Source organism: Athene noctua, chromosome 9, assembly GCF_965140245.1.
Source record: "Athene noctua chromosome 9, bAthNoc1.hap1.1, whole genome shotgun sequence".
NCBI classification, from domain to species: Eukaryota; Metazoa; Chordata; class Aves; order Strigiformes; family Strigidae; genus Athene; species Athene noctua.
This window is the reverse complement of record NC_134045.1, coordinates 5,942,367-5,954,628: the sequence shown is the minus strand read 5'-3', so window position 1 is coordinate 5,954,628 and position 12,262 is coordinate 5,942,367. Positions and strand designations below refer to the sequence as shown.

Below are 12,262 nucleotides of genomic sequence, written 5' to 3'. Positions count from 1 at the left end.
AGACTGTCAGACCATAATGCAAGGACACCTGGAACACAGGGTGGCACGAGAACACCCACACGGTGCAGCTGAAGCCCTAAACCAGAAATGTGTACATCAGAAGCAGCAAGAGTAACTAATTGGAAATGTTGCCCAACAGAAAAATTAGCATTTCGTATTTCTAATGCAAGTGCCAGTAAACAAAGAGACATGTCAGCTGTTTATCTACTTTCTGAGAGTCCAATCATGTGGCACATTCCCAAATCACTGCAAGACAATAGGAAACTGCTCGTTTTTCAAGCAAGGGCTACATGGCACATGGCATTTCAGCTACTAACAACTCACATGGCCCTTTTATTTAGGGCTTAGCCACAATTTTACTCCCTTGAATCAGGAGTGTCTTTACTGAAGTCAGACTTACCCACGGGAAGAACAGAGAATTATATAAACCAACTCCACAACAGGAGGACTCTCTAACCCTGACAGAGGGGTTTGTATCTGCATCCCAGCTCACCAGGTTACCCACCATCCCTGTGGATCGTGGAGCAGCAGAGGGGCAGAGGCTGTTCAAAGGCAGCACTCGTAAGCCTTCCACAACTAACACACAGGTATTCTGCATGCAAGACACTGCAAGACCAACACAGGTGGCTTTACAGAACCATTTCCCAAAGCCTCTTTGCTAAGGGGTTTTCAAGGTGCCGTGCACCTCCTGACTGCGCTATTGATGCATTTCTAGCTGAGCTACAGCACTCTGGTACTTCGCTGACTCACACTCCATCAAGTACGAGACAAAATGTTCGATTTGTACAAAATTCTGATTCTGCTGTATAAATCCCCATGTGCTCCTCGCTGAGCAGCAGGCATCCCTCTCCCCATCCTGCACAACCCCCAGTGCAGCAGAAACCACCGGAGTGTCACTGAAGCTGTGCAGAGGACCTCTCACTGGCAGAGCTCCCTGATCCATACACTCACCAGTTCAAGGGCAAGACAAGGGACAAAGTATTGGACATCGATGTTCTTGAGGGTTCTCTCATCCTACTTGTATTTGTGGTGATGTTCACATGTTGCTCTGCTGCCTCTCTAAACTTAAAGAGCAGCACTTTGCCCTTCGTGGGTGCCAATTTACCTCTACCACTCCCAAAATGAACACTAATTAATACGCATAAATCACATTTTGAAGGCACCAGTGTACTTTGCAAAGCCTACCTCAATGAGATTAAGCTCTTGTGTCACCTGGGTAGTTTGGAGAACTGCCCTAGGACAACATACTTTTACATACTTTTAACCCTAAATATTAATGATGTTAAATAATTTCTCAGGCCCTCCAACGGAACAGATTATTTCACAAGCATGGGGAGCTAGGGACCACAGGGCATTTCCTCTTTAGTTTTCTATATCCATGGTCTTTGAGGATAGGACAAAGTGTTAAACTAAACCTAAGCAGCAAGTGAAAGATGAAAAAGCAGGTACGCCCAAAGAGATCTTGCATCTCTGGCTGGGTGCAGAAACATCTACTGGCTCATAACTATCCCCTAGCCTCGCCTCTCCAACAAAGTCATGCGAACAGTGCTAAAGGTAGCAGGATGCTGGTGGAAGGACTCAGCCTGCCTGTCCTTGTTTCCCTGCAATTCCTCCTCCCTTCTATGCCAGGTATTAAATCCTTCTGTACTAACGAGCCCCCAGATAACAGCACTGACCCTTCACATCACAGCACTGAGAATCAGACTTGCCAGGGCCACAGCACTGATGTGCAAACCTCTAAGCAAAGGCACGGCGCGTTTGGCATGGAAGAGGTGCCAGCTGACAGAGCAGCCACAACAACACACATGAAGACACAGCCACAGCGCAGGCTCTGGGTAATGTCCCTGCCTGCAGATTGTACCTGCCTGTTTATTCCTGTACGTGCTCTTTCAGGCAGATGTCTCAAAGTCACCTGCAGCCCAACAACCTCCTGCCGAGTTAGGGACATCTAGAGCTCAGTGTGCCTGTGCCAGGCTGGCTCCCTGCCACCTGCACAGCACTCCCTCTGCCCCAGCCTCGCAGCTGGATTGCAGACAGACAAGTGTCATCAGGGACAGCCCAGCTGCAAGGCTTGAAAACAGAGAGGATGGAAAGCATCATCTTTGCTCCAGCCCAGGGTGAGGCAGAGAAGTGGCTGCCAGATGGGAAACAGAAAAGCTCTCCAGATCTCTTTGTTCCTCTAGTATTTTCCATAATAATTAAACCCCTACTATTGGGTAGATAGATGGCTAAACATCTTACCCCAACCTGCCATTTTCCTACTGTTCCATGTGCATTTCCCCTCATGAACGCTCAAGAAAGCACAGGGAAGGAAAGCACATCCTGCCAGCCCCTGCTGCAGCAGCTAACAGCATCCTGCAGTACCAAGATGTGACCAGCTGCAGACTGCCCGACCACAGCCTGGAGCAGACCCCACAGCAGGCTGTGGACTATAACCAGTGCACAACAAAAGTGATGACTTCAGACATAATGTTCCGCTGTCTCACTACCATGTCCAACACATGAGGCATTAAGGTGACTCCAGTTTCCAAGGGTGGTGGTCCTCACTCTGATCAGGCTCACTTTAGGTCCTCCAAATAACAGGTCACTTTTAAACGGACCTTTGTATCTATAATTAGTGGAGCAAACCCATAATCACAAGCAGTGGACAGATACCAGAAACCAACACCTCGGGAGGCCGCCCCACCACAGACAGCAGACTCTCTTATCTCTGAAACCAACAGACATGACATTAAATGTTCCATCACATAAGGTGTGGTGGTTTGACTTTGGCTATAATGCCAGGTATCCACCAAGTCACTCTATCACTTTCCCCCCCCTTTCCCCTTGTTTTTTCAACAGGGCAAAGAGGGGAAAGAAGATAAACCAACCCTTGTGGGTAAAACAAAACCGGTTTTAATATAAGCAAAATGAAGCAAAGGTCCACGTGCGGAAGCAAAAGCAAACAGATTTATTCTCTACTCCCATGAAGAGGCGATGTGGTGCCTTCTCAGGAGCAGGGCTCCCATACGCGGAATGGTTGCCTCAGAGGACCAAGGGTGACCACCCCCTTCCTCCTTTCTCCCAGCTTTATACTGAGCAGACGTCATATAGTCTGGAATATCCCTTTGGTCGGTTCGGGTCAGCTGTCCTGGCTGTGTCCCCTCCCAAGATCTTGCCCACCCCGTCCCACTGGGGGAAATGTCAGAAAGAGCCTTGGTGCTGTGTAAGCACTGCTCAGCAGCAGCCACAACACCAGGGTGCTATCAACACCCTGCCAGCTCCCAGCATAAACCACAGCACCGTGAGGGCTGCTGTAGGGGAAAACCAATTCCAGCCCAGCCAGACCCCGTACAGTCTGGACAAGGACAAAAACAATCTGAAACATGTAAGAGCCTCCAGCCTATTAGGGTATAATCTTCACCATGGGGAAAGAATTTCCCCCAGTTCTACATCCAGGGAAACCCTGGACAGTTCCTCAAAACCCACACCAGATGCCCTGTTCTGAATGCCCTGCAGATTCAGCTTCCACTGAAGGCACCAAGCTCTCTGGACCTCCAGTCTCACCTTGTTCTCCTCAGGGGTGAAGAGGACATGGAAAGCTGAACACATGCCAGGTGCTACCTTACAGCACACATCACCAGGGCTGGTCAACTTGAAGTAAGGCGACATCTCCAAGACAACCTTCTGGACATTAGGAAAAAAATTTTCACAGAAAGAGTGGTCAGAGAGTGGAATAGGCTGCCCAGAGAGGGGGTGGAGTCCCCATCCCTGGGTGTGTTTAAGGGTTGTTTGGGTGAGATGTTGAGGGATGTGGTGTAGGGGAGAACTCTGTAGAGTTGGGCTGAGGTTTGGACTCGATGATCCCAAAGGGCTTTTCCAACCTGAATGATTCTGGGATTCTGTGATTCACCAGTCAAAGAACTTGCAGAAAGACAGGAAACTATGATTTTGCCACTCATATGGAAACGTGAGGTGAAAATACCCAGTCAGGCCCTGGGGACATCCTTCCTTAACCACCTTTCCAAAGCATTTCTAGCTCTTGAGGTACCTAATACAAAAGGACGGACTTCAATCCATTCTGTCAGGGAAAAACAGCTCTAGGCCAGAGGCAGTAGGGAATGCCCTGCTGTGAAGGAATCACCGAGCAGGTGAGACACCAGCAGTATGGAGAGACAATAACCGAATCAAGTCATCTACATACTCAACCAGCCCTGCTGGATTGAAGAAGAACCTGCTTGCTTCTGTCTGCACACGCCCAAGCAGTCATGATTCTGGAGGGAGATCTGAAGGCAAAACAATACGTGTTATACTGGGGGAAGGAAGAAAGTCACTTCTAATATACTGGGTCTGAGTGGGGCAGTAAAGCTGCGGTGCTACAGTCATGCAGGCAGAACAGCAAGAGAAGGAGACCACAGACACTGTGCCCTTACTGGGAATAAAAGCAAACCTGAAGAGCAAAAGGAGGAACATAGGAAGACAAAAGAGACAAGAAACAAGGAGACAGCTAAAGGAATTTAAAGGGGGCTGTAAAGAACCAAGGGAGAAGCCCAACACACTACCAGGAAAGGCTGATACAGAAGATGAGAGCAGACAACTTGCCAAAATGATGGAAAGCCAGACGACCCCCCAGGCAGTGCCTATCAATTATGGGCTTCAAAGGCATTTTCTGCCTCGAGATACATGACCAGCACTGACTCACAGTGTGGTTTCATTATTAAAAGCCACTTTCAGCTCTCCAGAGGCTCTTGCTGCCTGGTGCCTGCAGCCAGGCAGCTGCCAATGCAGGCAAGACACATTTCTGGGTATTCTTCCCCACACCCCGGAGTCCAGGAAGGCACCCTGCTGCAAGTTTCTGCCCTCTGGGATACCACAGGCACAGAGACAGCACACTGATATCAACCCCTGAGCACCAAATCTCACCTCAGAAAGTCTAAAATGGGCAGTTTGGACTGACAGGCAGCTTCACTGATAAACAACAAACCCACGTGAGGCTTGGGAAAAATGGAGGTTCATTCTTCACCACCCACTCGAGCCTGATAACCCATGGCCAAGGCAGTCCTGAAGCAGTGCCCTGGGACAGTGAGTTCCAGGAGCCAATTTCACACTGCAGACGTACATTTTGGTCACCAAGTCCCTTGGGAGATAAGCACACGTGACTAACACCTTCAGCAAAAGCCACCCAGAACATCAGTGAGGGTGGTGAAAAGCAGCCTGAAGACAAAAAACACACAGGTAAGAGCAGTAACTATACAGCAAAGCACTTCTGTATTTGAATGTTTACAGGGCCTCTGTTTGGAATATACTTTGCTGCTAGCTGGATTTTTATGGAGCAGATAACCTCAGGTTACCATGCAATAAAGGTCAGTCTGATTCAGAGCAATCTGCAAAACTGGTCAGGAAACTTTGAGACAGAGTACAGTGTTGCTGGACATAACCAAAAGCCAACAGAATTAGAATATAACCACCTCTCTTGGGATTATCACCTCTATCTTTGGGTATTTAAACACGCCAAGGATTTTCCTTAGAGCTCAGCTTACTTTCACACCAAGAGCTGTCCGATGGTTGAGGTCTTACTAGCTTCAAAACGAATTCATTTTGGAAAAACTCAACAGCTCACACATTGCCTCCCCTTTACATGGCATACAAATCCCAAGGTGCAGCTGTACAAGTTTATTGTTTTTCAGTGGGAATGGCAGAAATGTTGATGCAGATGTTCTTTTCCACTTGAGGAAGCATGAATAGAGCAAATTAACTGTTTGCCTGTTGGCTGGTACTTGGCAATGACAAATATTTTGAAGTGCTGCCTGGATAATGGAGCAGCTGAAGCCAAAAGACTTAATGGGAAAAAAGAAGAGCTGTAGGAAAAAAAGAGAAACTGAGGCACATTTTAATCAGGAAAGAGGATACCTACAGCAAAGAGTGCCCAGAATCAGCATGGACCCCAGGAATGGTATCTCTTGGACAGGGGCACCCACACTGCTCCTTCCAATATTCCCAAGCTAAATGCCAGGCCAGGAATGGCACAGGACTCTCCAGGAATAACTGAGGGATCACACCTGAAACTTTCTTTGCCAAAGGGTCTTCCATTTTCAACCAAGTCCCTGTCAAAACCTGTTATCTCAGAATATACTCTGACTTCTCTTGCTGTTACTCCACCTGCAACATGCCCTCACAGCTTTTTGTCCACTTGTTTGTTTTCCAACGGGTAGATTTGGAGGGGGGTTAATTCACGTGCTCTCATGTACACTTCCATCTGCCCATCCTGCTCTCCTCTCACATACACATCTTACTCTTCATTACAGAACGGTATCTTTAATTACACCTTTCTTTTTCTGAACTTTCTTTGTTTGCAGCACACTTACTCTTACGTGATGAGAGAAACCCTTGTGTGTACAACGCTCTCTCCCAGAGCACCTTCTCAGCTCCTTTCCTCCCTCCTGTCTTTTCCCACCAGCTTGCGCTTGGCACATACCTCATTCAAGCAAATGTTTCCCCTGCTGAAATTCAAAAGGTCTCAATTTTCCTCTTTACAGTGCGACAACATTGCTGACATTTTTCAGCTTCTCCCTTCTCAACTTTCCTGGGAAATCTCAATATGATCACAATTCTTTCAAGTCAAGGTGGAGACCTTCAAGAGCACATTACTCTGGATGTGCTGTAGTTCTCCAAAGGGAAAGCAGAGAGCCACACTGTCTTAGAAAAATCTGAGCAGAACTGCATTAAGCTTAGCAGGAGCCTTAAGTGGCACCTAAAGGCCTCCCACTGCTTCTGCTAAATCAGTCCGTTTCCCCTGCTGCTTCAAAACACCTTTTCTGGAGTGCTAATGCCACTAACCATAATTTCCTCCAGCATAAAGTGGAGAAGGCTCAACCCTTGGGCTTTGACAGCGAGCTGCACAGAGGCAGCTGAACAGGCTGTGAGAGGCAGAGGTGCCCTGCCAGAAACCAAGATTAACCAGGGAGCCACCAACACATGATGCAGACTTGAGGTAAAGCAGGAGAGAAGGTAAGAACTGTACAACCCTCAACATTCCCATCAGTCCAGGGCTTTCAAGGGGAAGGATGCTGACTAGAAAAGCTCCTTTGCGTTAGATACCACCAATGCGTGGCCAGAATCACGGGGAGAATCCCCAGCATGGGAAGATTTCCACCATCCTGCAAAATAAAGATGGTGAGACATTTTATTCTGGATGCGCTGTGCTGCAGCAGATAACTTGCTATGCTGTAGCCACATGAATTACGCTGCTCTCCTCTTCCCTCACAATGTTAAACCTCCGTATCCCAGCACTTACCTTGTCAGTGTTCCTCAGAATCAGTGGCACTTAGTAGACCTTGAAGAGGACGTAGTTCTGAAATACCACCTCTGAAGGAAAAGACTGAAACAAGGTCTGTTCCAGGTCAACTGCTGAGAACTGGAGAGGCAAGACAGAGTGGTGAGAAGAGGGTCAGCTGCTGGGAGAAAGATTAATGAATTAGAATCCTACACCGATCTCCAGTGGAGTACAGTCTCTTGGTGAGTATGTCCGCACAGCTCACGCTAGGGAAACAGCCCCCCACCTGTGTTCTGAGCTGATCAAAAGTTTCTGGACCACACTGAGCTGGCTTGAGCTAAGAAGCTCTTTTGGTAGGTGTTCCTCCAGGTTTCCTTCTCCAGGATGCAAGGCAGCCTTACCTCCAGCACAGCCCTGTGCTAATGGTCACACCGGTCAGAGCATTTCCTGGAAGAGCCACGAGCACACATGGAGCAAGCGAAACACAAGAATTTACACGAGACTCCATGGGAAAGAATTTTGGGGTGATCTTTACTCTGAGACAGAGAGACAGAGTCCTCCACATCCCTAAATATCTTTTTTTGAGCCTAGAAACCAGATAGAAGACAACACTATCAGAAGAGAGGTAAGGCTAAAAAGAAAGTAACACAGTAGTTGGGAAAAAGACAAAGGAGGTGAATGCCGGATAGTGGTAAGGTTTAGCTCTTTTCTCAGCATTACTGGGCAACTTGAATGAGACTGAACTTGGTATCTCCTTTTTCCACGGGCTTTAAACAGATGCTTTATTGTATTCCATAATTGCCATTTCATTTAATACCACTGCAGAAGCATGTCTGAAAATGTACACAAACAGCAAATGTTCACAGAGCAGAGACAATATTTTAAGAAAATTCCTCCCTGCTTTGTCTCCCCTCTCCCAGCTGCACTGTTCCCACTGAAAAGGTACCAGCAGGCCTCCTGCCTCTCCACAGAAGCCACACTCACACAGAAGCCACACTCACACAGAAGCCACACTCACATGGCAGCTCGTGCCTGCAGCACACTGCTAGTTACATGTGCACTCATCTGATGCGTTCCCAACCTCCCCTGCTGTCTAGGGCAATCTTTAACCAATTTGTTACAGGTCTCTTGCTGGCAATTTTCCGCTCAACAGCCTACCTTAGCAATCTACCTGTTTGGACTGTGTGCTCTAAGTGAGCAGTCCTGTAAGAAAAGCAGCTTTAAACATACATCTAACACTGATCCAGATAAAGCACAGGCACTCCCCTCTGCCCTGGGTGATTCCCCTGTATATCTGGCAGCCTGCAAAATAACACCCTGTAAGGGTCGCACACATTGTTCCAACCCGAAACATTAATGCATTTAGTTTTGTTAAATCTTGAGTAATTACTATAGGCCCTCAGCCTTCAAAGGCCCATGCTGCCACCGTTGAGGGAGTCCTATGATCCCAAGCATTTGACAGTGGCTACACCAAAGCATGAGGTGGCTATTTCACCAGGAGGATGGAAAATGGCAAGCTCGGGCCCCTGCTGTCTGCCCCAGCCTTCCCCCAGTATTGTGCTTTAGCAGTGGTAGCTACACTCCAGCAAAACCCACCAACTTCAGCAGAGGTTATTTATATTGACTTAGCACAGATCAGGACTTCCAACCTCTCACCGGGGAAAAACGTTCCACCTTTCCCCAGAAGAAGGCAGAAGGAACTCCATCACCACCAGCAGTTTAAAAAGACAACAGAACCCAGTCACTGAGGTATTCAGATGAGCTGGAGGCACGCCTGTCACAAGCACACACTCTCTTCAAATGTCACATCAAACAGCAAGGAAAAGGGCAGGGAAAGGCTACCTTGTGATGGGAGGTTTCACTCTTGTCTAAAAGCTGAATAATCTGGGGCTGCCTCTTCTCCCAGGTGCTGGCCAGGCTCTGCTTGGTGCTAAGAGACATCTCCTTCAGGAAGGCAGAGGGAGTCAGCTGAAATGCAAAACACCAGCAAGAGCTACAGAAATGCCTTTGTGCAGAAAGGCTTTTCTTGTTCAAGTGCCACTGATTAATAATTTGTGATCACAGCCACTAGGATAGTCCTGGAAGTCCTGTAAGTTACCTGCTGAAATATTTAACACCAGTAAATTAATGATACAGAGCGGAATGCACACGCTCTAAGCAAGTGGCTCTGTCCCATTAGCTTCTCCTTCAGGATGTGATGTGACATGTTTGGGCATTTCTGCTCTTCAGATATTTGTCCCCTCTTGAGTTTTGCTGGATTGAGCCAGAGACCTCTGAAGAGAGCGGGGAGGAGTTACCAGAAATCCCCTAACTCCACCCTTGCACAGTGCTCACAACCAACATGCAGGTGGAGATGGCACTGCTGGGTGAGGCAGAGGAAAGTAGAAGAGCAGTGTTGTGCCAAGAATGAGGTGGTTAGTTATTTCTTTTCCATCAGCACATGTTTTCTCTCTGTTCTGGCCTCACAGACCCCTCCACAGGAGGATACAGAGATGTTTCCTGGACAGAGCCTGAGCACTGGGTCACCTCCAGTGAAGCGAGCTCCAGCCAGCAAAGGGGACAGTTGTGGGTGGCAAGGAAGAATCACCTTGAACCCACCTTGTGGGTGCTTGCAGGGCTGCATCTGTGCTCCACACAGGATACGAGATACAGTCAAATAACTCTTTCAGAAGCTATTCTATCTGCGACCAACCACGTTCTGTCAAGTCTTCAGGGAGAGTTTGAGCAGCCCACCTCATGCCCAGCCACCCAGAGGTATAGTCAGGGCAGCACTGGCAGCTATGCCTATGTGACAGAAGATGTTACTGCCACCACAGCAAAGAGGATGGATGGAAGCACGTGTCTGTGCTTCAGCTACTCCAGTGCAACACCCGACTGGTGCATTTCTTTAACTTGGCTCCACTGGCACATTCAGGTAAGACCCTGGACTTTCCCTGAGGCAGCACACAGTCCATCCCCCACTGCACCACAATAGGGAAGTTCAGGCCTTGCTGAGCTTTGCTCAAATCCTTCACCTTCATTCCAAGGCCAGAGGTGTTTCTGCAACTAGGAAAATAGGATGGCTTGGCTGGCCGGCCAGAGCACAGTAGAAAACTGAAATTGCATGAGATGGCAAACAAGAGCCCTTCCAAAGCAGGTATCTGGAGACTAATTCCTGCTTCACAGTCAGCATCACTGGTATTTCATTGAGAACTGTCCAGGACACTTCCAACCCCGAGCCTTGGACAAATGCCATGGGACTGCAAAGTGGGAAATAATTACCTGAAAAGAACATGTCATCTATTCATCTTCCCCACATTTCCTCTCAAACAGAAAAGCTTCTGCCTAAATAACCAGGCCTGAGAAGACCTGTAGTCATTGATGCTCACCAGGGCGGCTGTGCATTGTGTCCCTGGGTCACAGCAGCCTTCGGGCAGGGCTCACCCTGTGCCACAGGAAAGGGCCACAGGGGAATGCCTGATTCTCAGTGTACAGTCTTTCCTAAGGGCTGAGCAACAAAATACAAGTGCATGCAACAAAAAAGTCACCCCTGGTATGTAGCAGGAGGGCAACTACATCAGCACACATGGCAACACGGTTCATCCCTATGGAAATTCCTAATTACAGCACTGAAGACATCACCCCTTGCTGAGAGCACCCCAGGACAATCTGCAGGTGCTAACTTCAGCCACCCAAGCTGGAGCAGCCCAGCACCCGCCAGGCCCCAGCTCTGTCCCTGCCTCAGACAGGCTCCTCAGCCTCCCTGCAGCGCCCATCACTCAAGTCAGATCATGGGTAACCCCCCTGCAAAACTTGCTCCCAGCCCGGAGGGAGCATAGCCCTTTGGCCAGGGCCTGAAACACCCAGGCAAAACCCTCCCCGGCAGCAGGGAAGAGCTGACGCAGCCCTGTGAACATAGAGCTGCAGAGACCCTGCCGATCAAGCAGAAGGGCACTGGTGCTCCCTGCAAAAAGCAGCTTTACTGGATTCTCTCGGCTTTTGCACGCAAAGCCCTTGGGGGCCTTCAGTGTTTTGCAAACACACACACGTTCTGCCAAAGCTGCTTAATTTCTGATGGCAGGGAAGGTGAACTCTGTAGACTATTACTTTTTCTAGCTAACAGGGACTTTGAGAGACAGGGATACAGACAACCCCGTGGGGAGGTGTCACTGCAGGTGGACTCTATCAGCCAGACTGCTGGCAGCTGAGCAGAGGGAGGCCACAGCCAGCCTGTCCTGTACCTCATTCACCATAACCATGGCTCTTGATCGCTACAGACACCAGGCAGCCCCACCAAGCTGCCAGTTTTCAACAGCCATGGACCTGAAATTAAAATCAGTATGGGTGTACCTACTTTGGAAGCTGACACACGTGGTTCAGGGTGACCTGCGGGATGGAGAAGACTGCAGCCACCACTTTCTGACCCAGTCCTGCACCTCACCATGCTTGGGGATGGAAAAGTCCTAAGACAGACCCCTCCTCTCACAGAGCTCCCTGCCCAGGTACACGGGTGCAGCTGAAACAGGGAAGTGGAGGGAGGACCAAGTCTCTTCCAGGCTTCTTCCTGAGGACAGGGCTTATTGGTTCAAAGGCACCTTGTAAGCCAGACACAAAACGAAGCAACAGCTATCTCCCCCAGGGGAGACCCACACTTTCAAAAAGAGAGCCCAGAATCTGAATTTCACACCACCACAGATGCTCAGGACCATGGACTCAGAGGAGGCACAGGGATTATATGGCTGCCCCCTCTCCATTCCTGGGGTTGTACATACCCATCTCTGCTCCCTCAGGGACCCACAAGCCCCTCTTCCTTTTCCAACATTCTCTCTGCCTCATGAGCTCACCTCTGTTTCCCTGCACAATATCCAACTGTCACCATTAGATTCAGCTTGGAGCCATCATTCCCAATTCACACTTGGCTCTCAGTGGGCCGCCTGTGTTTCTGACTCCAATAGGACATATGTCAAGCAGCACAGACTGCAGCTAGACCCCAGGAGTGGAGAGGGGATTACACTGGCCCACAGCCCAGCA

The 12,262-nt window shown here is 48.9% G+C and overlaps 1 protein-coding gene across 1 annotated transcript in view; it reads right to left on the bottom strand.

The window, feature by feature from the left end:
* Positions 1-12,262, bottom strand: part of HYDIN (HYDIN axonemal central pair apparatus protein) — a 152,597-nt gene that overhangs the window by 111,629 nt on the left and 28,706 nt on the right. The window contains 4 exon segments of the mRNA XM_074913662.1: positions 3,547-3,663; positions 3,864-3,881; positions 7,274-7,393; positions 9,095-9,220. Of these exon segments, the coding sequence (XP_074769763.1) occupies positions 3,547-3,663; positions 3,864-3,881; positions 7,274-7,393; positions 9,095-9,220 (381 nt within the window).